Source organism: Purpureocillium lilacinum, assembly GCF_023168085.1.
Source record: "Purpureocillium lilacinum CBS 284.36 DNA, scaffold_2, whole genome shotgun sequence".
NCBI classification, from domain to species: domain Eukaryota; kingdom Fungi; phylum Ascomycota; class Sordariomycetes; order Hypocreales; family Ophiocordycipitaceae; genus Purpureocillium; species Purpureocillium lilacinum.
The window spans coordinates 6,129,553-6,154,821 of NW_027072112.1; the positions used below are offsets into that span (position 1 = coordinate 6,129,553).

General features: G+C 58.7%; 10 protein-coding genes across 10 annotated transcripts; 5 read left to right on the forward strand and 5 right to left on the reverse strand.

Annotated features, from left to right (window-relative positions):
- Positions 1 to 268: 268 nt before the first annotated feature.
- On the forward strand, positions 269 to 2,331 carry PLICBS_003638 (uncharacterized protein; the record flags this gene model as incomplete). The annotated part of the gene is made up of 3 exons (XM_065600260.1): positions 269 to 1,860; positions 1,918 to 2,201; positions 2,267 to 2,331. The coding sequence occupies 3 exons, from the start codon at positions 269 to 271 to the stop codon at positions 2,329 to 2,331; spliced, it is 1,941 nt and encodes a 646-aa protein (XP_065456332.1).
- Positions 2,332 to 4,271: 1,940 nt separating this feature from the next.
- On the forward strand, positions 4,272 to 6,001 carry PLICBS_003639 (CTP synthase ura7; the record flags this gene model as incomplete). The annotated part of the gene is made up of 2 exons (XM_018323401.2): positions 4,272 to 4,649; positions 4,736 to 6,001. The coding sequence occupies 2 exons, from the start codon at positions 4,272 to 4,274 to the stop codon at positions 5,999 to 6,001; spliced, it is 1,644 nt and encodes a 547-aa protein (XP_018178631.2).
- A 603-nt stretch (positions 6,002 to 6,604) lies between these two features.
- PLICBS_003640 (uncharacterized protein) lies at positions 6,605 to 7,282 on the reverse strand (the record flags this gene model as incomplete). Its single annotated transcript, XM_065600261.1, has 2 exons — positions 6,605 to 6,887; positions 6,990 to 7,282. The coding sequence occupies 2 exons, from the start codon at positions 7,280 to 7,282 to the stop codon at positions 6,605 to 6,607; spliced, it is 576 nt and encodes a 191-aa protein (XP_065456333.1).
- Positions 7,283 to 7,884: 602 nt separating this feature from the next.
- On the reverse strand, positions 7,885 to 8,999 carry PLICBS_003641 (uncharacterized protein; the record flags this gene model as incomplete). Its single annotated transcript, XM_018323403.2, has 4 exons — positions 7,885 to 8,386; positions 8,437 to 8,644; positions 8,700 to 8,862; positions 8,922 to 8,999. The coding sequence occupies 4 exons, from the start codon at positions 8,997 to 8,999 to the stop codon at positions 7,885 to 7,887; spliced, it is 951 nt and encodes a 316-aa protein (XP_018178633.1).
- Positions 9,000 to 9,441: 442 nt separating this feature from the next.
- On the forward strand, positions 9,442 to 10,669 carry PLICBS_003642 (uncharacterized protein; the record flags this gene model as incomplete). Its single annotated transcript, XM_018323404.2, has 4 exons — positions 9,442 to 9,451; positions 9,520 to 9,766; positions 9,826 to 9,908; positions 9,963 to 10,669. 4 exons carry the CDS (start codon positions 9,442 to 9,444, stop codon positions 10,667 to 10,669), a joined length of 1,047 nt encoding a protein of 348 aa, XP_018178634.2.
- A 1,746-nt stretch (positions 10,670 to 12,415) lies between these two features.
- On the reverse strand, positions 12,416 to 13,996 carry PLICBS_003643 (uncharacterized protein; the record flags this gene model as incomplete). The annotated part of the gene is made up of 5 exons (XM_018323405.2): positions 12,416 to 12,995; positions 13,193 to 13,466; positions 13,529 to 13,624; positions 13,692 to 13,810; positions 13,869 to 13,996. The coding sequence occupies 5 exons, from the start codon at positions 13,994 to 13,996 to the stop codon at positions 12,416 to 12,418; spliced, it is 1,197 nt and encodes a 398-aa protein (XP_018178635.2).
- A 2,024-nt stretch (positions 13,997 to 16,020) lies between these two features.
- On the forward strand, positions 16,021 to 17,508 carry PLICBS_003644 (uncharacterized protein; the record flags this gene model as incomplete). The annotated part of the gene is made up of 1 exon (XM_018323406.2): positions 16,021 to 17,508. The coding sequence occupies one exon, from the start codon at positions 16,021 to 16,023 to the stop codon at positions 17,506 to 17,508; it is 1,488 nt and encodes a 495-aa protein (XP_018178636.2).
- A 970-nt stretch (positions 17,509 to 18,478) lies between these two features.
- PLICBS_003645 (squalene epoxidase) lies at positions 18,479 to 19,981 on the forward strand (the record flags this gene model as incomplete). Its single annotated transcript, XM_018323407.2, has 1 exon — positions 18,479 to 19,981. The coding sequence occupies one exon, from the start codon at positions 18,479 to 18,481 to the stop codon at positions 19,979 to 19,981; it is 1,503 nt and encodes a 500-aa protein (XP_018178637.1).
- A 454-nt stretch (positions 19,982 to 20,435) lies between these two features.
- Positions 20,436 to 21,839, reverse strand: PLICBS_003646 (dolichyl-phosphate beta-glucosyltransferase; the record flags this gene model as incomplete). Its single annotated transcript, XM_018323408.2, has 2 exons — positions 20,436 to 21,635; positions 21,717 to 21,839. The coding sequence occupies 2 exons, from the start codon at positions 21,837 to 21,839 to the stop codon at positions 20,436 to 20,438; spliced, it is 1,323 nt and encodes a 440-aa protein (XP_018178638.2).
- A 993-nt stretch (positions 21,840 to 22,832) lies between these two features.
- On the reverse strand, positions 22,833 to 24,224 carry PLICBS_003647 (uncharacterized protein; the record flags this gene model as incomplete). The annotated part of the gene is made up of 2 exons (XM_065600262.1): positions 22,833 to 23,686; positions 23,741 to 24,224. 2 exons carry the CDS (start codon positions 24,222 to 24,224, stop codon positions 22,833 to 22,835), a joined length of 1,338 nt encoding a protein of 445 aa, XP_065456334.1.
- Positions 24,225 to 25,269: the final 1,045 nt, after the last annotated feature.

Sequence of the window (25,269 nt, forward strand, 5' to 3'; positions counted from 1 at the left end):
CTTACATTTCAGAATGGCGTATGAAAGCTGACTGCGGGCAAAGTGCGATGCCACGAAGCCATGCATCATGTGCGTGCGCTCGGGCGTCGAGTGCCGACCTCGAATTGTCTCAAGGTCGGCGCCCAGAGACCGGCTCATCCCCCGCAAGACCGCTGGAAGCGGCGACGGGTCAGTTCTGTCAAGGACTAGAAGACGCCCTAGGGTTGTTCCAAATAATTCGAGACCTGAAGAGCAGCGCACTGCACCGAGTGGTGATGGCCTCGCGACAATGGCGCCGGCAGGCGGGTCTCCCGAAACTGCCCAACAATTCGGCGCCAACAGATCTGCGATTTCACTTGCTATGAACATATACAAGAACTTGGGAACCAGCGCGCCTTCAAAGACCTCCGCTATTCCAGGCGACGCGTCGCAGCCGGGATCACCGCGCAGTCCGCCATGGACCTTGCAGACCATGGCAATGCCGGCCACGCCAGTGGTAGAGGCGCTGATTGATGTGTACTTCGAAAGACTACACTGGTTCATCTGGATATTTCACAAGCCGTCATTCGAGGAACAAGCTCGACAGATTCTCTCCATGGCGTCGTGGGGACGGGAGGATATGAGCAAGGTTCTCGTCACCCTGACAGTCGCTGCCCTCGGTCTCAAATGCGCACTGCAGGATACATCGCCATATGGCCAACAATTACTCGCATCGATTTCGCCCGACCCGCGAGGCCTAATGGACCAAATGATAGCGGAGTTGCGACTTCATCTCCTGGACCTCCTCGACGACAACTGTATCGAGACGGTTCAGGTAACCCTGCTTCTCGGTGCATTCTACATATTCCATGGCTCGCCAAGCCTGGCCTGGGCAACTATTGGCCTCTCTGTGCGAGCTTCGTACGCTCTGGCGCTGCACTGCGCTTCGGAGACAGACGATCGCGTAGCCACGCAGATCCGTCGACGGTGCTGGAACCACCTCACCGTGGCCGACACCTTCGCCTCCCAGATCTACGGGCGACCGGGCTCCCTCGACTCAGCGTTTTCGGATCTCCTACCTCTCGCGGAAATGGACGACACCGCCATCGATCTCTCCTCCGAGCCACAGATCCAAGGCAGAGTTGGCGTTGGCGACGGCACCGTGACTGCCTTGACATTTCACTGGCTTAAGTACAAGCTATACGAAATCATTAGGAAGACTTTGTCGACATTCAGACTTCTCAGGCTGCACAATCCACTCACAGCCGAAGAGCTCCAGTCCCTGATAGATGCCGTACATCACATCGAAGGGCATCTCGCTGAATGGCGAAGAACGCTTCCGCCGCTACTGAGTAGTGACAATCTGTCCCGTGACTTTGCACAACACTGCTCAACAGAAAGGTTGGCTTCTCACAGCCATCAGAGCCAGAATCATGACCTGCGCCGTGTCAAGCTGCAAGCGTGTCTGCTCCAGATCACCTATGATGCCGCCATCATTCTTACACATCGGCCGCTACTGGAGCACAGGCTATCGTCCGCCTACTGCCAAGACGTTTCCAAGAGGTTTACGGACACAGTCTCGAGGTCATTCGATGTCTCCGTCAAGGCGGCACTCCGGATATCCAAGATACCAATTTTGGATTTTAAGAACGAATTTTGCATGGCTTTTATCTTCATCCATCTGTTCACCGCAGGGGTCATTCTCTGCATCCCCCCAACCAGCCACCCGAACAGTAAGACGGCACAAGACGCCAAAGCAGGAGTGTTTCGGATCATTCAGGCGGCCAAGGAGCTTAGACTGCACAGTCAGATTGCGCGACATACAGAGCGGCTGCTCAGCGATCTATTGAAGCTGAGCCTTCATCGGGAGGTTGACATGGCGTTCAAAGAGGAGCGGAGATGGTTAGATCAAAGACCGTCTTCCACACGACATTCTCCTGACCACTCACACATGACCAGCGCGCCTGAGGACAGAGTTCAGCCGTCCAGGCAGTCGTATCTGAGCCAATCTGGTCCCGAGGAGAATGCAGAGGCTAACAAGGAGACATTTATACCAAGTCTGCTGACGCCATCGAGCCTCGACAGGACTGCTTCCTTGAGCCAGGAAGACATCGGCATGAGAAACTTGGGGGACGAATTAGACGTGCAGTACTCAGGGTTCAGTAATCTTGGAAGCGCCGACGGTTGTGAGACTGAGCCGCTGGGCTTGCCACTGGATGAGGCCCTCGGCAGCTTCGGTCAATGTAAGCTTCACGCACGCCGTGTATGATGTTGCGAAATATTCGTGTGGCTGACAACCTGATTATAGTCATGTTTAATCTCATGCCTGACGACCCATTGAACCACTGGGGGTGGGGAAAAGGAACTATGTAATGTCTGTGCCACTCTGTGGCATGATATGTTCCGCGCTCTGCGATAACATGCCACGGCTTGGGCAATATTCCCGGGCAACGATCCCATCTTCTCAACGCCCCATTCATACAAGATATGGCGGTGTTATGGTATCGTCCCAGGTGCTCCACATCCATTGCGAAAGCTCGTGTATCTCGTGCTCAGATAAGACCTCATGGGTAGGTGTTGAAGCAGACAACATTTCGGTGTACCGCTTCTCGTTCGAGTGGCCAGGGATTTGCTGCTCGTGGAGATAGCAGTCTAATAACACTCTCTCCTGGTCCGTCATACCGAGATAATCAATAAGCCAGATGTAGTCGGAGATGTCATTGACAGCCACATTCTCAAATAGATTCAAGCTATGGCATCTAGACGCGCCAGGTCCAGACTTCGTTTCGGGTTGGCAGGTTTCAGCGACGTCTTGAACATGGTAGAACTCGCTGAAGCCATCTTGTGAGCTGTCATCGGGGTGGCTTCCACATGAGCTGCTCGTGTATTGATGGCGAGGGCAGTCGCTTTCGCTTTCAGCGGTGCTTGAACGCCGGCTGTATGCGCGCGAGGTGCTTCGGTAAGCCTCCATGAGTTCCATCGGCCGTGCGTTCCAAAGCGGCGTGTGGTGAACCGGAACTGTTTGCCTTGTCATGACGACGGTGCCGCGTGATGCTGAAGAGGAGCACAAGATATTTGATGTTCGCAAGGGTCGCGAGGGGGAGCTTGCCAAGGTGAGGGTGAGCTTGTCAAGTGCCGGTGCCGGAGCCGGACAGTGGAGGGGCAGAAAGGTCGGTGTATTATACGGGTGGTCTTTCCCTCGGTGAGCACTGAGCGGAAAAGCTTGATTGCTCATCAGTGATGGTGAAATTATCGACAGCGGACCCTTTCGAGGCGGGACGAGGGGGCGCTATTGAGGATGAATTGCGCGCATTTGGACCATGAAATCCGAGTCACTTGCGAAGACGGAGTTCTTTTGCAGGGTGCCCATGCCAGTGTCGTATCGCATGAGGACATCGAACTCTCCGATGCAGGCCAACAACCGCTGGGATCATCGCAGCTAACGTGTGTGGCGTATGCACGCTCGGAAATCCAAATCCGGGGCCGCGCCAGCAAGCATGTTGTCTCCGGCGGAGATCATCAGGCGGCACTGATTCGCGGTCAGTTCAGGTGTAACCCCCCAGGCTTGTCCGGTATCCGACCTAGAACAGAAACCGGTCCGGCGATGGCGGGGTCTGGTAGGGCAGAGACTTGCATTCAAGCTTCATCGGAGGCGGGAGACGAAGGTGCACATCATGATGGCAGACGTATCAGACCGCGGAACGGACTTCATGAAGCTAATCAACGCAGCCATGAAGCCGGATGTCGGGCTTCCACCGGAAGACGAAGTGCTAGCGTCGCCGGGACCGACTAGTGGATGCCGCCGCGTGGGAGTGGAGGCCCCCGATTGAACCGTTCATGATTCCCGCCATCCCGGCTCCTTTGACTTACACCCTCTTCGGGCTTAAGCCGTCCGCTTTCCCCAGACTTCGTGAGCGCTTCCCCCGCACTCTCGGACATGGGCATGGTTCGTCTGTTGACAACTACTGATATGCAGATGCAGCCTGGCATGGCTGGCACTTGCGACCATGAAGCCGGGCAATTGCTGACCATGAAGTCGGAAAACATGAGCTACCCCGCGATTGCCATGGAGGCAGGGATACGCGACATGCTCTGGAGGGTTGTCAAGTCCTAGAACAGGTATAAATAAATCTTGGTGAGACCCACTGGACTGGACATTTCGCCATGAAGATGCTGGTTCGGGTATCATCCTCTGGGCAGTTGTGTAGCTTGTCGATTGCAGACTGATTATTTGCGTGCTGTATAAGTCCGCCCCCCTTTTCGCTACCCATACAACACTTGCCTCTCAATAGTTGATGGTATACGTGGTCAAGATGAGATTGGTCCTGCTCGTCTTCGTCCAGGCGGCCTTCATCCTGGCAACAGTGGCTGGCGCAACTCGCCCTTCCGGCGCTGACCTTCGCTCCCAACGCTGCAATGCCCAGTTCCTCAAATGCAAGTTGCCAAAGGGCGTAACTCTCGAGCGAGTCGACTCTCTCCCCGCGGGCAGCACCTACGGCGAGGGCGCCGCCAACCTTGCATACCCAACCAATCCCACGAACCTGCCAGGCTCCTGCGCGCTGACCTTCAAGGTCGTCAGCTCCCCTACGTCTTCCTACCGAGTGGGGGTCTTCCTCCCGGACAATTGGAATGAGCGGTTCCTGGCAGTTGGAAATGGGGGCTTCGGCGGTGGGATCAATTGGATGGACATGGTGAGTCCTGGCCCGGCTTTCTCCCTCCCTCGCCTCGGCCATGTTCAAGGACGTGCGGAATAACCTTTTTTCGTCGTGTCTCGTAGGCTGCAGGCGCCCATTACGGCTTTGCCACCGCATCAACCGATACAGGCCACAGCTCGACTACCACAGATCTCGCTTGGGGTCTCAATGCCCCGGAGAAGCGCATCGACTGGGGTTGGCGCAGCATACACGGCGCTGTCCAACACGGAAAGGCCATCACAAAGGCGTACTATGCCCGCCCTATCAAGTATTCCTACTTCAGCGGGTGCTCGACGGGAGGTCGTCAGGGGCTCAAGGAGGTGCAGATCTCGCCGGACAGCTTCGACGGGGCGCTTATCGGCGCGGCTGCCTGGGAGACGGATCATCTTAACAACTACGTGACTCAATTGGGAATATTTGACCTGCCCACGGACTCACCGGGCTTCATCAACTATATGCAATTCCCAGTTATCGGGCAGGAAGTGATCCGACAGTGCGACAAGGCCGACGGTGTTCTGGACGGGATTGTGAGCGCTCCTCAGCTGTGCAACTTCGACTTTGGCAAGCTCCGGTGTGGCGCTGGGTCTGCTCTGAGTCCGTCGGCGTGCTTCTCAAATACCCAGATTGAGACGGTCAAGAAGATCTATGGGGACTGGCTCTCGCGTACCGGAGAATTCCTATACACAGGTATGACCTTGAGTTCTGAGTTTCAGTGGTATACGGTGCTGGGCGGCACGGCGCCGACGCCCTTTGGTGTCGGCTACCAGCGGTACTTTTTGTACAACGACCCAGACTGGCCGTGGCAGAGCTTCAACGACAGCGCCGTCCAGTTCGCCGAGAAGCACGATGTTTCCCGTGCCACTGCGGCGCAGTACGACATATCCGCTTTCAAGAAGCGCGGCGGCAAAGTCCTCATGTACCATGGCGTCGCCGACGGACTCGTGCCCACCAAAGGCTCTGAGCTGTACTACAACCGCACCCTGCAGGCCATGGGCCCTGGCATTGGCGACTTCTTCCGCCTGTTCCTCGTTCCAGGCATGCTGCACTGCCTGGGGACTGTCGTCAACGCGCCGTGGTACTTTGCAGCGTGGTCGCAGGCTTCGGTTCTCGGTACGGACGCATGGTCGGTGCCGGGGTTCAAGGACGCGAGGCACGATGCACTCCTTGCTCTGATGGACTGGACGGAGAAGGGACGGGCGCCCGAGGAGATTGTCGCCACGACCTGGACTTCGCCGTACGTCCCGAGCTCTGGGGTTTTGCAGCAGCGGCCGCTGTGCCCGTATCCGAAAATGGCGAAATGGAATGGCGTGGGCGACGTCAAGGTGGCCGCGAACTGGCGCTGCAAATAGCGTACACGTCGCGCAGGAAGAGCAGAATGAAGTATTGTCTTGACATGTCGGATAGAAGATGTTCTCCGAGTAGCCGAGCACGGAGATTGTGGGATGGAGTGAGGTATCAACGGAGAAGGGGAGGGTATTGAGTTGGGATTGCTTGAATGACTCTATCCAGCAAGTCGGTGGTCGGTCGAGCCCTTGCTACTAGCCTTCAACGCAGCGTTTGGGCATTCGACACAGAGCTTTCGGTATCCAAGTTGACTTCTGTTCGTACGACATGCGTCCAAGATGTTTTCCAGTATGGTGCAGTCTCTCGCGGCTTCCATCCACTCCGCCTGCTCTCGGAGTTTGGCTGAAGCAACCGGACACCCGTTCCCTTGCTATCTGGCGGAGCCGCCTTTTAGCTTGCGGCCATGTGGTTACCCCCGGCGCGGTTCTCGTCCCTATGATGGCACAGGAGTCGGTCGTGTCCGGTTGAGTAGGTAATCTTGGCCCTGGGGCGCGTCGCTCTGACTGTCCATGGTGGCCCCGTCTGTCCACTGGTGTATATCCATCGCTCTCGCTCTCGCCCTCAATGTTGTTACAGAATCGTTACAGTGGCCGCGGGCAGCCAGTCCATCACTCCACCAGCGGCCGCCTCTCGTGCTCCCACCACCTCACGGGCCCAAACTTGCGGAACGGGTACACAATGTGCGTGACCCTCCCCGTGAGGAGCCGCTTCGACACGGGCCCGTACGTGTTGCTGTCGAGGCTCGAGCCCGGCGGGCCGTCGCCCTCGACCCACACGTGGCCCTGCGGTATCCTCACCGTCGGGACCGGGTACGGCGCCTTGGTGCGCACCACGTCGCCCTCGACGGCCACGACCCTCTTGACCGCCACCGTCTCGGGATGCATCGGACTCCTATGATACTTGATCAGCCGCCGCGCGCCCTTGACCTAAAAGCCACAGGCTGTAGTTGATCGTAGCAAGCAGGCAGGCAGGAAGGCAAGCATCCCAACTCACCTCAGCGTCACAATCATGCCGCGCTCCAGCCCCTCCTGCGGCGCCCACTTGTAGTTGAGGATCACGTCCCTCCGCAGCGTCGAGTCCCGGTCCTCGTTCATGAACGGGTACATGGACGGCCCGTCGACGAGCGTCAGCTCCGCGACGTGCAGGTTGAACCACGCGATGACGGGGATCCACGTCACGAAGCCGAGCAGCTGCAGCGCCGCCGTCCGCGCCGTGCTCGGCCGGCTGCCCGTCTGCCCGGCGGCCCCGCTCCTCAGTCGCGCCCAGAGCGAGCCTGTGGCCACCATGGCGGCGTCTGGGACTGGGCGGGCGCGTGTGTTGCGCGCCGCGTGGATCGAGTCGACTGAGCTGAGCTGTGGGAGCTCCTGGTGTGAGTGAGAGAAAGTGTCAATGAGGTCAGATTTGTTAGCTGCACTGCGCGGACGGGACCCTTGCAGATTTCATGCTGCTGCGGGAGGGAGCGTGGTGGGGCCGTCGACTGCCTGGAGCTGCCTGCCGATTGGAGCTGGAGCTGATATGCCCTGAGTTCAGAGGCGCTGTATCTCTACCTACTAAGTTAGCCACTCGAAGCGGTGGACTCGGATCGTACCACAGCAACTCCGTAGAAACGGTGATGGGATTCACGAGCACAGGCCTAAAAAATTGATAACTGTGACGTACGTGATGCATTTTTTGTATCGTCCTCCAACGCCGATATGTGACGTCGCAAGCTAGTCTGATAGCTACAAGGGGTGGCTGCCCCGTCCGCGAGCTCTTGGCCCTCTACTTGACCCGACCAGCGACTCTGCAAGACTCCCCAGCCAATGCCAATCCCACTTTGCAGTTTGTGTCCTCAGGCTGTGGTGCAACCTTGGACCCGATAAAACCGAACATGTGCCTCGTCGGGCCCTTAGACAGTCTCGGGAATGTTGTCGTCGCTCTCGCTCATGCTCTCGTCGCCGCTGACCTCGGCGTTCTCGCGCTCCCTCTTCTCCATCAGAGCCTGAAGCTCGGCGTCGTCGCTCTCCGTCACGGCCTTGGGCTCCATCTTGACCACCAGGTGTCCGCCGGCACCCTCGATGCTCTTCTTGATATCCGTGATGGCCTCCTGTAGCCGGGTAATGCCCAGGTTCTTATCCAGGCAGGAGCTGGTGAGGACATAAAGAGGAGGAGAGACAAGCTTGACCTTGACCTCCGTGCCCGAGCTCTCGGCCTCGGCCGTGCTGTTGCCCGCCTCGGCAGTGCGCAGCGCAGTCTTGACGGCGTCGATGCCCTCGTAGCCGAAGCAGGTGACCTCGATGTCGGCACGGACCTTGGTCTTCTGGGGCGTGAGGCGCTTGCTGATGTACAGCTTCAGCTCGTCCGACACGGGCTGGCTGGGGAAGGTAATGTCATTCCAGACCTCGGGGTTGCTGCAACAAATGTCAGCCGCCTGGCAGTCCAAAGTCGCAAGGAAACCTACGTGATGGACAGCTTGAAAGCATCAATGGCGTGGCCGTATTTTCGGTTCAGCGGCCAGGCAATCGTCTCGTAAAGCGTCTCGATCGGGGTCTGCGTCTTCTCGGCGACGTGTCGCATGATCAGGTGGACAGTCTTGCTCTTGTTGTATCGCTCCTCGCACTTGACCATGTCCTCAGGCGAGACTCGTCGTTTTGAGAGATCGATGTAGCCTGTCATCGAGTGTCAGCGTCGCCCTCCCTAGCTGGAGCACGTGCGGCGACATACCCTTCTCCTTGTCGACACGGAGCACGACGACGACTTCGTTGCGCCCGACTCTGATGAGCTTCTGGATAGATCGGATACGTCTCCGGGAAAGTTCGGACAGCAGAATCATGCCGTCAATGTTGTCGTACTCGAGGAGCTTGACGTAAGCACCCATCTCGGCGATCTGGCATTTCCCATGTGAGCATCTAGCTCCGCGCGACCGCCGCTATTCGAGTCACAAACCTGCTTGACATTGACCATGACGAAGCTATCGATCTCCGGGTACTTCTCCTCATAGAAACGGCAGTTTGTTAAAGACATCTTGGCGGTGTTGTCGCGACTTCAAGGTCGGGTCGGTCGGTAGGAGGTGTGAGGTGGGGTTGACTCCGAGGTCGATTCTCCGCACGCGGTGGCCAGGTCCTTCTCCGGTCTCCTCCTATGTCCGTGGAGTTTTCGATCGGTTCGAGGATTCGGTGGAAGCGAGTTTCGCGGGGAGTGATTCGTGAGTGAGCGGCTTGTGACGTCGCGAATCGAGCGGAATCTGGGGTTGGGCTGAGGAGAAAGCGAGAGTCATAATTTTGATATTTTGCAGGCCGCGGCGATGGTGGGGTGTGGCGGGGTGTGGCTAGTTCTGGGGCGGTCGGCGCCGGCAGAATTCGCCGCCAGCGGCTCAAGCTACCCCACGTGACTGGCTCGAAGCTGTGTAAACAATCGAACGAAAGCTTCCGTCGACGCAGAGTTACTCGCGAGCAGCACATTGGCAATGGCTCCCGGTACGTACGGCCTCAGAGCGGTGTCCTCCGCTTGATGTGATGGATTGCTGACCGCGTGGACCCTGCAGCGACTCAGTACGAGCTCTCTCCGCCCCCGGGCGACGCAGTGTCCGCGGTCGCATTTGCGCCGGTTTCTCCGACCAAGCTCCTTGTCGCGAGCTGGGACAAGAAGGTCTACAGCTACGATGTGTCCGGCGGCGCGGACGAAAATAGTCTAAGCAATACCTACGAATTTCGAGCGCCGGTGCTGGACGTGTGTTTTGGCGCCGACGACAATGAGGCATTCACTGGCACCGTGGATTGGGGTGTCAACAGGTACGTCTGGCCCCCGATCAGGACACTGTCACTATATCATGTCAGGCTGACCGAAGTAGACTGGACCTGGCGACCGGAGAGATAACGCTCTTGAGCAAGCATCAAGCCCCTGTACGATGTGTCGTCTACAGCAGAGATCATTGTCAGTATATCCAGCCATGAACTTCACCAGAGGCGCCGCTGACAGCTACTACAGCCATCCTTGTGTCTGCGTCGTGGGACTGCAGCCTGCATATTCACAACCTGAACGACCCTTCCAGCGAGCCCGTGAGAGTCCCCCTGCCTGGGAAGCCGCATTCCGTCGCTGCCAGCCCGTCCAAGGTCGTCGTCGCCATGACCGGCCGAATCATGAATATCTACGACCTGAACGCCATGGCGGACCTCTTCACCTCCGGATCCACGGATCTGAAGCCTTGGCAACAGCGAGAGTCATCCTTACGTTTCCTGACTAGGGCGGTGGCGTGTATGCCAAACGATGCCGGTTATGCTACGAGCAGCATCGAGGGTCGAGTCGCCGTGGAGTGGTTCGAGGACACGGACGAGTCACAGGCGCGGAAATTTGCGTTCAAGTGTCACAGGCAACCCGCCGCCGACGGCGATGGCGACATCGTCTACCCTGTCAATGCGTTGGCATTCCACCCTGTCCACGGCACCTTTGCCTCCGGAGGCGGAGACGGCACCGTGGCGCTCTGGGACGCCGTGGCGAAGCGCAGGCTGAAGCAGTACCAAAAGTTTCCCAACAGCGTTGCGGCGCTTGGATTCTCGAGCGACGGCAAGTACCTGGCGATTGGTGTGTGCCCAGGCTTCGAGACGGGGCAAGACGACTACAGCGGAGAGGGCCAGACTGCGATTCTGATACGGGAGCTCGGAGAGAACGAGGCTAAGGGCAAGGGATCCAAATAATGCCACTACGTGCTCAAAAGTGGCGAGCTCCTCATAGGCGTTCGGTAGGGACTGGGACTTATGTTTTGCGATTGGTACTTCGCTGCGCAAGAGGAACAGTTGGCTTGTAGATACCCCAACTATATAGTAGACATCAGTGGTCTTGCTGCCCAGCCAGCTTCATCCGTGATTGCTCCAATGCGCGCACGCTATTTCGTGGGTTCGATATTCTGCTCATCCGACGAGCCATTTGCGAAACACGTCGTCATCCTCGTCCTCAAGCTTGATAACACACCGGACACTTCGTGGAGAATGCGATTGTGACTCTGTCAATAGCGGAGTCGATGCAGCTGCATTTACCGCCTCGGACGATAAGATAATGGGCCTTGATCTTCTGCAACGACCTACAAGGAGGATCTCCAGGTCAGGCGAGCTGAACAAAGAGTCGCAAGTCTCCAGCATCGTGGGCTCAAGGTCAGGCGTCCGTTGTTCGTGTCGGCGTGTCATCGGTTGCGGCGAGCCCAACGACATTTCGGCGGCCTCGAACCCGTCTCGCCCTTGATACTCTCTGCTAGCGGTCGGTGAGGCGCTCCTCTGCCGCCGAGGGACTTTGTAATCGCGTATACGCACACCCTGTCGAAAATTGAACTTCCCTATGCGTTGGATGCTGCGGGGGGCACTTCGAGGCACCTCCCGCAACCCTTTGTTTGCTTCGAATGGAGTTATGCGTGTCTCGTCTCGGCCAAGACTTTGGGAGCTCGAACGTAGGGCGTCTTTCCGTTCCACAGACTCGCGGCTGTCATGGTCGCTGCCATAGCCGATGGCCCCTTCTAGGCTTCTGGGCTGATCGGGCAGCCGTGTCTCTGGTATCCTGCCAGAATTTAGTTGCTTCCTAAATGCTTCCTCGACGGAGGGTATGCACCGACGTTGTTATGTACTTGAACTCGTCCTCTGGTGTCATCGGCACGCACTCTGGCTCAGAGTCGCTGTCCACGTCGAGCCGATTTTCCGGTGTCTTGTTGAGGACATTGTCTCGGGCGCGCCGAAAGGCGCCAAAATTGTCGCAAGGAACACTGTTTTGAGGTGCTCCTTTGTGTCTGGCCCTATCGAGAGGCCGGTCAAACATGAGCGATCGATGCCGACGCGGTCTCATTGCTCCTGTGTCTCTCGGGAGCGAAGAACGTAAACGATCGAATTGCCGACAAAACCGGACTCATTTGCTTTCTGAAGCTTGCCTTTGGCGAATTTGGGTACTGGAGTGTAGCCGAGTTAGGGGGCGCGAGGAGCGGAGGTTTTGTGTGTACGATCGCGAGGCAGGAGCGATCGGTGTCGTTCCCCTGACGAGCCGGCACCCGTCACCACTCGCTCCAACCTCGAGGCGGAGAGGTGTGCGCCCATCGCCTCAAGTCAGGCCAATTTGGAATTGAGAGTAGTCAATTGCCATCCGAGTCTATGGTCGTTATATAGTAGTGATGGACTGTGGGGAAAGGCCGAATAGCTGTCTTGTCGTGGCGACACAGCCTCTCATTCCCAAGGACTGCGTGGGTTGCCCATGTACTTCTTTCGCAACATCTGGCTTATGTCCTTGCTAAATTCTGCAGAAGCCAAACTACCACTTCGTCCGTCCATTGGGGCCAGTGAAGGCTCTGTTCTCAATCCACCGAGGTCGTGCTCTGAAACGATCCGAAACCCAACGCCAAATGTAGGACTTGGAGTGAGCTTCCTAAATTCCTCCTTGTGCTGGTGAGATAGGCTAGTTGGTCAGTATTACATGCTTGCGCAGAGGGTCTGAGCTGTGCATACCTTTGCTTCCTCCACGTACTCGAAGTTGCCACCGGTGCCCAGTAGCCACACGTTCTGGTAGGATGCGCCGGCACCACCGGCCCAGATCAGATTATGTGGGAAGCCCCAATCAAGCGGCGCGGCACTCTCAATTTCTTTGATCTCGTCGTCACTCAGTCCGATCGTGAGCGCCTCGATGTTAGCCTTGAGTTGCTTAATCTTTCTGCCGCCGGCAACCGGAAAGACATAAGGTGCCTTATGCATCACGTAGGCCAGCGCGATACTCGTGATGGTCGAGTTCTTTCGGTTCGCGATAGACTCGAGAACCAAGCTCACCTTGATATCCGCCTCGGAGTAACTCGTGTTGCGGCCGTCTGCGCGCTGACGCTGTTCCTCGGTTTTGAACTTGCCCCCGCCCACAGAACCCCAAGGGCAGATGGCCATGCCCTCAGATCGGCACATGGGAATAATCTCGCGCTCGAGCTCCCGTGACCCTGCATTCCAAAAGCCTTGATATACTGAAAACTGCCGAAGGCCATGGTTACGGGCGTACTCGTTGGCCTTGCTGCTTGGGGGTTAGCCGTCGGACCGAGCATACGAGAGAGGCTGTCTGAACATCAGTCCTTTTCTATGTGGCCATCGCCGCTGCCGGCGTTGCTGCGTCGCTGCTGCCCCAAGATGCCCCTTCCAATGATGGCCAATAGAAAAGTGTTGCTGTCCAAGCAGCTCTTCTCGAGCATATTATGGTGTCAGTCTGCTTACCTGACAACCCAAGCCGGAGTGTCGCTGGCTCCAAGGTACAAAACCTGGCCAGCAGCCACGAGCTGGTTCAGCGACTGCATGAGCTCCGGGATCGAGGTGCTGTAGTCCCAGAAATGCACGTAGAGCAGGTCTATGTAGCCGGTCTGAAGTCTGTCGAGGCTGGCTTTTACGGACGTGACCAAGCTCTTGGTTCCGTTGCCGGTGAAACTTGCCATCACCGTCGGAGGGTTCGCAGCGCCGGCGGTGAAGTTGCTGGTGTACTTGGTTGCAATGACTGCAGGCAGCACCAACCAGTCAGGCCTCGGGCAGTGACGAACAAGCCAGATATGCACGTACCCATCTCATCACGGTTGTTGCGCTTCCTCATCCATTCGCCAACCCATATCTCAGAGTCGCCAAACTGGTAGCTGTTGGCTGTGTCGATAAAATTGCCTGTTGTAGAATGTGAGCAGGCAGAATCGCCTCGAGATGAGTAGCCTCGCTAAGCGTACCTCCCTACGCAAGAGATCAGCTAGAGTACTCGGATTCTTTGTTTTTGTGTGCGCCTTTACCTGTTCGTAAAAGAAGTCCAGAATGCTCTCCGCCGTAGCCTGGTCACAGCGTCCGAGCCAATCCTCCCTGCCTCAGCCGTTAGGCTACATCCGTTTGAGATGTTGTCCGACTCCAAAATACTGACCAGGCAGTACCAAAGTTCATGGTCCCGAGACAGATCGGGCTTACTCGGGCCGCAGCTGTCGGTGCGAGAAGGCGATACTGCGCAAGTGGCGACTGGGCCGGAGGGGCCATTGGCAACGCGGTGCTCATGATGCTTGGAAACGAAGATTGTGCTGGCGTTGAAAGCGAATTCGGTATGCTGCTGAGAGATTATGAAAAAGGTAGAGTTACGAATTGGAGGACAAGGAGCGAAGAGATGCTTGTGATTGACTTGGTTATGCCTAACGCTGCATCTCTGGTTGCCCTGCTCCCGTTCCGCGTTCGGGGGAAGGTGCGGCAGCCGCGACTGCCTGCCGTGCGCAAAGCGAGGGCCATCACTGATTCGCTCGCAAATAACTAATCTACCTGCATACCCGTAGAAGTATGAAGCGTTGAAGCTTTTGCTCATGAAGAACGACTTTCTGAAGGATTTCACCAGGGCCCTTTGCGATTCTCGGGAGCCAACTTGTTGTAGGCAATATGGGACTTGGAACGATCAGTGCCTCTCTCCATCCACAGAAGGGAGCCGCAAAATAGGTCTAGATTGGCATAGCGCCCAATGAACACCCAGCCACCTGTGTTTCAGCATTGGCAATCGCAAATACAGATGCTCCTTACGACTTGTATGGTTCATCTCGGGACAGGCCTCGCTGGCGTCTGGGCTCGTTTAATGGAGTAGGTGGTATTATGTACTCACCTCAGTGGCTCGCTGCTCCAAAGGGATCGTGTAAATGCGGGTACCCCGAACAGGTTAGCGCGAAACGAGAGCCCCAGCGGCCAGCAGTGGCCTGATCGGTACGTACAGCCGCCCCTTCCGAACTCGAGCCGACCGTTGCTGGTGCCGAGCTTTGCTGAGCCCAGAATCTTTCGACGTCTCATTCTCACGAACCGCCGTAGCATCCCCCAACGCCTGCAACCTTCCACGCCACGTCGACCCAGAGCTCTCTCGGCGACAATGGGCTCTCGAAATGGCATCAACAAATCCCGTCCCGTCTAGGGCGGCACTCAATGCACTGCGTGGCGTCGTCCTTACCACGTCATGCTCCGTTATTCTCCTCGCCGAGGAACGCAGGCGACGCCTCAAGATAGCTCGGGCAGCCATCGATAATGCGAGGAAGCTGCACACCGTCAGGTCCAATCGCGGTCCCATCGCCTTGACCGAGGGTCTCGCTCAATGGGAAGGGAGCTTCTCGGGCGTTGGCGATGATGTCCTTTCTGTGTCATCGATACCGCGACCCAGGACCTCGACACGACGCCGACGACGCCGCGATGAACCGACCGACCCGAACCCCGGTGATGCCGACATTCACAAACACAGCCACGACCTTCAAATCTCCCGCGTTGCTCGTACATCAACGTCGACCACATCCACCGCGGCTCTTGCTAGCCTGCACACCTTCGTGCCCGACGTGATCAACTTGGAGTCTCTCAGGTTCGCGAGTTCCAGCCCGACAACCCGTCCGCGCGACGGGGTTTTGAAGCTCCCAAAGGCTTTTTTAAATACTGCTGTGGGTGGCGCGATTTCAGCGCAATCAGTACAAGGCACCAAGCTCCGCAACAGTAGTGTCCCGCCCCTGGATGGCCACGCTACGAGCAACGAGGCCAACCCGCCCATCAAGGCGGTAGATCCATTGGACTCTGCCCGCTCCTACTTGATACGCTCCGTGCAAGGAAGCACAGCCTCCCCCCCGCGACCTTTCTACGACGAGACGCTGGTCATCCTGGATCAGCTCCTTCGACAGTCAGACATCAGCGCTGCGGCACAAGCTGACGTTCGCGAGCGGATTGACCTGGCAACACGGGTGCTGCAAAGGCTTGCATCGTTCGGTCTACCCATACCCCGAGCTGCTAGACCAATCAGAGCCACCGGGGTCGAATTATTGAGATTGACGACTCGGGATGAGCCGTCCAGAATGGTCCACGCTCTGGCGGCTCTGGTTCCTTTGTGTCGAGACCCCCTTAAGGCCATCGTTCCATGCCTCGGGTTTATTCAGGAGAGCGGCTCGGTCAAGCACCTAGAGAGCTTGCTTAGCTTTCTCTCTGACCGCAAGCGGTCGCGACTCTGGATGCGAGGCATGTTGTTGTACCGCATGTTGGCTCGTTATGGGAAGCTCCACGGACACTTCGACAGCACCATGAAGTTATACCAGGCACTGCAGGCGGCTGGATTGTTCAAGAGCATTGCGGTTCCTCACACAACAGAGTACAAGATCCGGCGCCTAATGGCTCTCATGGCTGCGGAAGCCGGGAATGACGCGTTTCTCTCCCGGGAAATGCAAGCAATTCGGAAGCTAGCCCCCGATGCGCATGCACTGGACGTGCAGCTCCAGGGGAGACTGATCATTCGAGACGCCGAACTTGGCAACTGGCAACTTGTCCACGAGCAGCTGAAACGAGTTGAAAGTGGCATCGACACCACCTGCGCCGACTTTCAATCCATGTTAATTCGGATCACAGACGTCTTTGCACAGACACATACCCCCAACGAAGTGGAGGCTTTCGTGCGAGCACTGGCTGCAACATATCAGATGACACCAAAGTACCGCTGGGTGTACATGGTTCTTGACGAGCATGCGAGCCGTCGTCAGGCCGATGCTGTGTTTCAGTGGCTGCAATTCTGCAGCGACAGCGGATTGCCAATGGACGACGCCTTCATTGAACGATTCTACGCGCGGTGTCGCAAGTATTGGAGTTTCTCCGACACTAGCATTGCCAGCCTCCAGCAGAGACTTTCTGCGTTTAGCCCGCACCTACAACTGGTCGGCGAAAAGACGGGCGTCCTTGCGGCTCGCTGGCCACGCGGCAAAGCCTTGACAAATGTTGACGCAAAGGACAAGTCCGCATCGTCAAGTGCCCTCCGGAAAGCAGTCATGGAATTCTTGGGCGCCAAGGATGGGGCGCAGGTCGACGATGCTATCACCCTGGTGCGATCAGCGCATGATCATGGTCACGACATCAGTGATGCACTGACACCAGTACTTATGGCGCGACTGGAAAGGGGAGACGATCCGAACGAGCTCATCGAGGAGGCGCTACGAATGGGCGCACGCATCCACGACAGTGCGTTCAACAAGGCTACCCAGATGCTGTCGGCAACGGGCAATCTCGGGGGCGCGGCCGAGATGTGCAGATTGGCGGCCAGAGAGAATGGCAACGGCCAGCTTCTCTACAACGAGTACAACTTCGCGAACCTCGTTTTTGCCTACACCGGTGCGGCACGGTACAGGGCCCTCAATTCTCTCTTGTGCGACTTCACGTCTGGGGAACAGTGGTGGCACGGCAGCCGCACGTGCAAGGAGAGCGTCAAGCTGGCGATGAAGACGGCGGCGATGCGGACCGTTGTTCAGCCAAAGGACAAGAAACCTCACCGGCAGGCCCTGGACCAGCTGGATGCAGCCCTCGTCCATGTGAAGCGGTGCCGCTCCAACCGCGGTCATCGCAGAGCAGTGACGGAGGCATTCGTACGCGTCATCAAAAACCCACCGGCTCCGGTGTTGCACGAGAAGACGACACAAAAGGGGGCTCACATCAGGGGGCGCGCCGGTGGACAGCTGGAACGGTCAGGCGAGCCGTCGGAGCATGCGGCTCGTGCCGTGCTGGCAGCTGCGGCGGGGGCAGGCTGACGCAAGACGCCTTTGTAGAGTGTCTGGGAGAGATGCAGCTCCAGCCGGTATTAAGATCTGGTGGCTGTGGCATGTTGGGACTCGACATTGAGAGCCGTTCACAATATCAGCAGGGCCATGTTTTTGGGATAGCGGCTTCATAGCAACATAGCTTCAAGAGTAAGACACTTCCCCAAGGTAGCGTTGCAGAGCTTCAACCAAGCACGTACGAGATCTGGGAGCACCCTTAATCCCGCGGGTGATGACACTGCCAGTCGAATGATGGCCCAATTCCAAACATCCATTGGCCAATGGGTCTCTGTTGGCCCCGATATCGTCGACGAGCTCCAACAGGTCCACGTCGAGATCCGGGAGGCTTCGCTGCCGGGTCGGCCATCACATGCAAGGACGCGGGCGCGATGGTTCGATGCCGTCGTGACTGGTCAGACCAGGCGAGAGGTTATTGGCCGCGGCGCCCCACAGTGGCGCGGTTTTCCGCTGGAACGCGCAGAAGGGGACCCGTGGACCCCTGAGGGCGCTGAGGAGGCGCTGCGCCAACCAGACGGGACGGACGGGGGGCCTCTGACGGGCTCGACTTTTGGGTGGGCGATTTTTCGTCTATCCACTGGGCTGGCCTGGACGGTCGCTGGTATTAAAGGCACAGCCGCCAAACGGCGTCACCACCACACCACACCCGACCGTTTTTTCAACGACGACGAGTGCCATCAACTGGACCGTGGGCAGTGTCGACATGGCTTGAGGCTGTGCGCATACTTTCTCTTGATACTCTTTTCCCTGCTCGCAGCTCTGTGCTCCTGCCGTTTGGGCTGCCATATACGTCGAGTATCTGACGGACGAGTGGCCACCCCTCATCGCCGTCTCCTTCGCCGCATCCCTCTCGTCGACATATACCCGACGGCCGTTGGCCCTCGAACACCTCTTGATTAGCGGCCTGCGCTTGCGACCAAGAGCGACTCCAAACGCGACCTCAATGGCGACCGCCACCGTGTCCGCCGCCGCCGACGCCGGCCTGCGGCGCGAGACATACCACGAAGCCGACGTCGTCGTCGTCGGCGCCGGCGTGTTTGGCTGCGCGGCGGCGTACGCGCTCGCCGAGCAGGGCCGCTCCGTCATCCTCCTCGAGCGGTGGATGCGCGAGCCCGACCGCATCGTCGGCGAGCTGCTGCAGCCGGGCGGGCTCGCGGCGCTCAAGAAGCTCGGGCTCGGGCACTGCGTCGACGGCATCGACGCCGTCCCCTGCAAGGGCTACAACGTCATCTACCACGGCGAGCCGTCGCTCATCCCCTACCCGCCCGTCGACGACGCCGGCGACGTGCCCTTCAAGTGGTCCGGCTCCGGCACCGATGGCGACGGCAAGCGGCCCGAGGGCCGCAGCTTCCACCACGGCCGCTTCATCACGCAGCTGCGCAAGGCGTGCCTCGCCCACGCCAACATCACCGTCGTCGAGACCGAGGTGACGAGCACCATCCGCGGCGAGCACTCGGAGCAGGTCCTCGGCGTCGAGTCGCGCACCACGGACCCCGAGACGGGCGCCAAGAAGCCAGACTACTTCTTCGGCCAGCTGACCATCATCGCCGACGGCTACGACTCCAAGTTCCGCAAGCAGATCCTCGGCACCAAGTCGGTCGTCAAGAGCAAGTTCTACGCCCTCGAGCTCATCGACTGCCCCCTGCCGCAGGAGAACTTTGGCCACGTCATCATTGGCAACGCTTCCCCCATCCTCCTCTACCAGATCGGCACTCACGAGACGCGCGCCCTCTTCGACGTGCCCCAGGGCCTGCCCGAGGCGGCCCCCGCCGCCGGCGGAGTGCGCGGCTACATCAAGAACGTGGCCATCCCCGCGCTGCCGCAAGCGGTGCGCGCCACCGCCGAAAAGGCCCTCGAGGACGGCAAGATCCCCCGCAGCATGCCCAACAGCTGGCTGCCGCCCACGCCCCAGTCGCAGCAGGGCGTCGTCCTGCTCGGCGACGCCTTCAACATGCGCCACCCGCTGACGGGCGGCGGCATGACCGTTGCCTTCAACGACGCCCTCCTCCTCGCCGAGCTGCTCCACCCCTCGCGCGTGCCCAACCTCGAGGACCCGGCCGTCGTCCGCCCCGCCCTCCTCGACTTCTACTGGCGCCGCAAGAAGTACACGTCCATCATCAACGTCCTCGCCCAGGCCCTCTACACCCTCTTCGCCGCAGACGACCGCCAGCTGCGCGCCCTCCAGCTCGGCTGCTTCGAGTACTTCCAGCGCGGCATCACCGACGGGCCCTGCGGCATGCTCGGCGGCATCATCCAGATGCCCTCGGTGCTCGCCTACCACTTCTTCTCCGTCGCATTTGTCGCCCTGTGGCTCAACGCCCGCACCGTCATGAGCGGGCCCCTGGGGCCCCTCAAGCTGCCCCTCGCCCTCATCGATGCCATCCTCATCCTGTGGAGAGCTTCGGCCGTCTTCCTGCCGCTCGTCTTCCGTGAGGGCTTCCGGTGACCGGGCCGAGTCCCATATCATGCATCCCGTCATTGGACACATACACACATAATGGGCGCATTGAAGCTCAATTAGCCCATGCTGCACGTTCATTCACGGCGTTTGGCGGTTTGTGCTTAAACTGACCGGGCTGGGGTCCGGCACTGTATATATACAATCAAAGAGGAGGAGGCATCTTGCGCTGTCGGTTCGGATAGATGATGAATGAAGGAGGCGCCATATTGGGAGCATGCATGTATACGCCTTTTTAATTATAATAATGCCAAGTCGAATCACATCTCACACCTGCTGCAATGCTTTTTCATGTTTGGCGCGACATGTCTGTCCCTCTCGTGGGAAACTGAATTCCAGGCGCACATGGCCTGCCCTGTCTATCATCAAGTATTTATCTCTCAACATCGGCGACAGCAGCGAGCGCTCCTCCGCGTCCTCCACCCCCCGCGAGAAGTCACCTCTACGTCAGCCGCCTGCGATACACGCCCATCATCCAGCTCGCGCGCAGGACAGCCAAGCCGACGGCCATCTTGACGCTGTCCTGTATGACGTTGAGCTTGCTGCCGCCGACCTCGTGCCACTCGATGGGCACCTCGGCGACCTTGATGCCGGGGCTCGCGCCGATAACGGAGCCGTCGCTGCCGAGGACGGGCGTGGCGGGCGCCGACTCAGCGAGCATGAGCATCTCGATGTCGAAGATCCAGCCCTCGGCGTGCATATAGGGCACGATGTGCGGGAGAGCCGCGCGCGTGAAGAGCTTGAAGCCGCACTGCGTGTCGCGGATGCGCGACGTGGCGGGCGGGGTGAGGATGGTGAGGACGAGGTGGAACGAGCGCATGAGGAAGTTGCGCAGGGCGGAGCGCTGCGGGCGGAGCTGCGTCAGTACAGATTCGGGTTGCGTCGAGAGAAGTGAGCTGCCGAGGGAGTATACCTTGACTACTGCCTCGCTGCCGACGAGATGCGCGCGGCTGCCAATGGCCACACCGCGGTGTGAACCGTCAACCACCTCCTCGCAGCCCTCGATCAACCTGCTCACGTCGCTGAACCGCGAAGCACCATCCGCGTCCGCGAAGAGCGCATACTCGCCCCTCACATGTCGCAGCCCATGCGTGACGCCGCCACCCTTGCCCCTATTCCTCGTCAGGGACACGACCCGTATAATGTCATGTAGCTGGTGCTTGTTCGCGAATTCAAGCACGACGTCCACCGTCTTGTCCTTGCTGCCGTCGTTTACAATAATGATCTCGTATCCGGAGAGCTCCTTCTCGGGCTCACGGTCGGCCGAGTGAGCGCGGACATGTCGCCGTCGAGACGGGCTGCGGACCGTCTTAGGGTCCGTAGGCCGGCCGATGTGCTTGTCGAGGTACTCGACCGCCTCCTCCAGCGTCGGGATGATGCGGTCCTCTTCGTTGTAGGCCGGGAACACGACGCTCAGGTACAGCTCGGCGGGCTCAATGGAGCCGGCGTCGGGCGTGGGGTATGCCTCGTGGGGCTTGATTCGCTCCTCGCTGAGGCGTCGCTCTGCCTGCCAGCGGTCATGCCAGCAGGGGAGCTGTCGGGGCGTGGTCGGGGTGCCCGAGGGGCTCGAGGTTATGTACGTCTTTTCCGACGGTAGGACGGGTCGTGGTTTCGGCGCGACAAGATGCAGAAGCAGGAAGAGCTGTAGGCCAGGACCCCCAAGTTAGCTTCTCGAGGGACCCCGAATTCCCAACATTGGCGTCTGAGGGAGGGACTCGCATACACTTATGAAGCCGAGGAGAAGGAGCGCAACAAAGCACACCAAGAGGACGTGCACGGGAGTCGCTTCAATCCACGCCCAAAGCGGCCCCAAGAAGCGCGCCACCAGGTCCGAGACCAGCTCCATGGTGGGCGGACGATAGCTTCAGCGGCCTTGGTTCCCGAGCTGCAGCGAAGCAGGTAAACCAGGGCCGAGCCAGTGCTCAACTCATGGGAAGCACGGCGCTTCTAATTGACCATTCGATGCGCCTGGGCGGAGAAAAGGAGACAAGGGAAGGCGAGAAAGGAGTGACAACGTGGAGGTGGGATGGTGGGGAGAAAGTGCCGTGAAGCTCGCGTTCCAAGCTGCGAGGCCAGATGTCACTTCCACTGGTAGGCAGCCCCAGTGGCGCAAGGCCGGCCAATGAACGCCGGCTCGGACCCTTTCGCTCAGGGACCTCGTGGCGCCTGCGACAGGGGTTCGCGTGGCGCCACAGCGGTCCGCATCCTCTGCAGATCCACTGTGCTGCCGCACCGGGGGGTTCCAAAGTTGGCACAAGTTGGCTCACGTCAGTTTCATCTGTCATCTTACCTTACCCTGGACAGCGAGCATTCACCAAAACACTTCGGCGATACATATTGGGGTGGCCATGCCACTGCGCTTGGCACTGCTAGATAAGGGAGTCTTCCCGTCTCCAAATTGAGTGCGTGTAATAAGTCAGCAATTTGGAGATGCGATCAAGCCTCGTGCTTCTACGTTTGTTATGTGAGCGCATACACTGTATCCACAGACATCATGAACACGGGTTTCACGTGCCTCGAGGGCACAAAATTACCGTTGGAATGGATTCTTCATCTACATCCGTAATAAGTCCAAGCCTGGTGCCATGCCTGTGAAACGCCGTTATCCTTGCGAAACACCATATGCTCTATCCCACCGTCGTTACATCGTCATTTATGTGTCCAAGTCCAGACCGAAGATTTCAATCACACTTGGCCACTTGTTTCCGACTGGAGCTGCCGTTTTACACAGCGCATACCACTTGTTTTAGATCCACTTCAGGAGAGTCTTGGCCAGCCAAAGCTCCGCTCTCTTCAGTATTTGTGTGAATAAGCTTGGCACATGCGGTGCCTTCGTAGACTATACGGCGACAGCCGAAGGCTTGGAGCTGTACCACCGTGACTTCTTCAGCAACTTGCCGCCGCTCTTGGACAATCTCTTGCTCTTGTTGCTGGACGAGCTGACTGGCTCAGGCATGGACGCTGGCTCGGGGAAAACGTTGATAATGTCCTCGTGTGCGACAGGGGGTGGAATCGGTGCTGGACTTCTTCGCTGCATCGTCTCCGACCCCATGGAATCGATCCGCTCTAGCTCGGAGAAACGGGCCGTTCTAGCCGGTCTTCTCTCCTTGCTTCTCGTCTGGGCAGCCACAGAGGCCTCACTGGCATGTTCAGCGACCCGTGTGGTGTCTGATTCAGCGCCGAGGCTCCAGTTAAGAGAGTACTCGCTCTGTGTGGCGGTAGTAATTGCGGGAGTTGCGGGAGCCGACAGGGCCGGCCTGGACGATGTAGGGGTGAGGCCTGGTAGCGAAGTGGTAGAAGATTGACGTGATGTCTGGTCAGTGCTGGATGCTGACGACCCGGCTGCAGGCACTTGAAGGTTAGGCGGCTGGGTCTGGGCAACGACCGTTGGAGGGAGAGGTCCCAAATGCATTGGTAGAGGGGCGGCGACTTGGTTGATGGAGGCGAACCCTCTCATCGAGGGTGGTGGACGCGAGTCTCGGCCATAGTGGGAGAGACCCATGCCCTTTGCCGAGTTTGCCATGGCAAGCCTCTCAACCGAGGCGTCGGAGGTACGTCGCTTGTGAGCGGGATGCAGCCGGTGCGTCGCTGCTTCTGTCGGTCTTGTTGCGGTAGGTCGAGTTGGACGCATCTCGAGGTCGTCTTGAGAGCTGGTAGACCCCGCCGAGCTCTCCACTGGTGAGGGGTCATCTCCTAGAGGCAACAAATCAGCCACTCTGTCAAGCTGCTCTACCAGTTCAAGCAAACCTTTGCTAGGGGTTGGGCTTATGCGTTGCTGGTCATAGCCGATACCCCTGATAATCTCCTTTCCCTTCAACTGCGGTTGAGAATATGAACCGTCTTGCACAGAGTATACGACGTCTCGACCCTGCATTACATAAGGCGACACCCCGTTGTAGCTGTAAGCCCGCGGCAGGCGAGCGCTTGGGGTAACATCTTGTCCCGGATAGGACACGTGAGACAGGCTGCTGCCGACGCGAGGAACACCGGGCATGTTCATGTGGTGGCCGCTGGCTGCCATTGCGCTCCTCCTCCGGTTCTGCTCGACAATGCGAGTTCGGTCTGCCTCCCGCCAGCTGGGCGGCGCGCTGGCAAAGGCGTCTGTGGCGGCGTGTGTCGGAACATGCTTGTAAGGGACCTTTTCTTCCTCGAGCTTTTTCTGCTCTGCAAGCTTGGCGTTGTGCTCCTTGGCCTGCCGGCGGCTCTTGCGAATGCCTGAAAAGATGGACATGGTGATGATGAGAATTGGCGGTCGGGCAGTCCGGGACGACGGCTTCGTGTAAGTCAGAGTCGGAATGGCACGCCAACGGTGGCAGGCTCGGGATATGAGACGACAATGGTGACAGGTCCTGAAACGCTAAAAAGTGGCAGTATTGAGAGCCAGGGAGCCGAAGCGAAGGCGCAGCGATGCAAGCGACGTGCCTGGCCAAGGCAGTCAGCGGCGCAGACAGAGAGTGAGCGTCGATGCCTGCACCTTGGATTAAGGTGCGGCGTGGCGGCAAACGACTTTAAAGGCCCGTGGGCGGGCTCTTCAGGCGGGCCGAATTCCTTGCAGGGTGGAGCTCGTGCGAGGGGCGGCACGGGGCCTTGCGGGCGGACAGACCCAGACTTTCAAGTGAAACTCGGGGTGGGGGACCTGGATCAGGGTGTTCGGACGGTGGAGTCGTGGGCCGGAGCTGTGCGCCTGGAGGGGCGTCCGGCGGCGACTGCGGGTGTCTGGATGCTGCGTCCCTGATGGGCTGAGGGAGGGCCTGCCTGTTGACGACAAGGCAAGGGTCCCAGACGCAAAGCGAGGCCTCAGACAGACGTGCGGGCTCAGCTGTTTATCAGCCTCAGCGGGCGGCGGCCAAGGGTCAGGGGATTCGTCGCAGCCAAATCCGGATTTAGCTGCTGCGTGATCGGTCGCAGAACGGTCCGACCACTGACTGTGCAGTGTCCCGTTCCGTGCGTGTCAAGCCAAACGGGCCCGGGGGTCAAAGAGCGTGGGGAGGGCGGAGGATAGAGGGAGAAATAGAGAGAGACGGGGACGGAGACGGAGACGGAAAGAGAGAGTTGTGTGAAGTCGGCGGGGTGAGGAGTCGAAGAGGTGTTGAGCAAGGACGCGAGGCCGGCCAGACGGGCCTTTTCATCAACTCGAGGCAAGCGCGGCCAACTCGCAGGTGCCCAGCTTTGCCAGGTGCTCTGTGGTAAATCGAAGATGGTGGCCTGGGAAGGAGGGAGGGGCTCTGCTGTTGCTTGCCTGGTTCTGGAATAGGGAGGTAAGCAGGGCCAGCAAG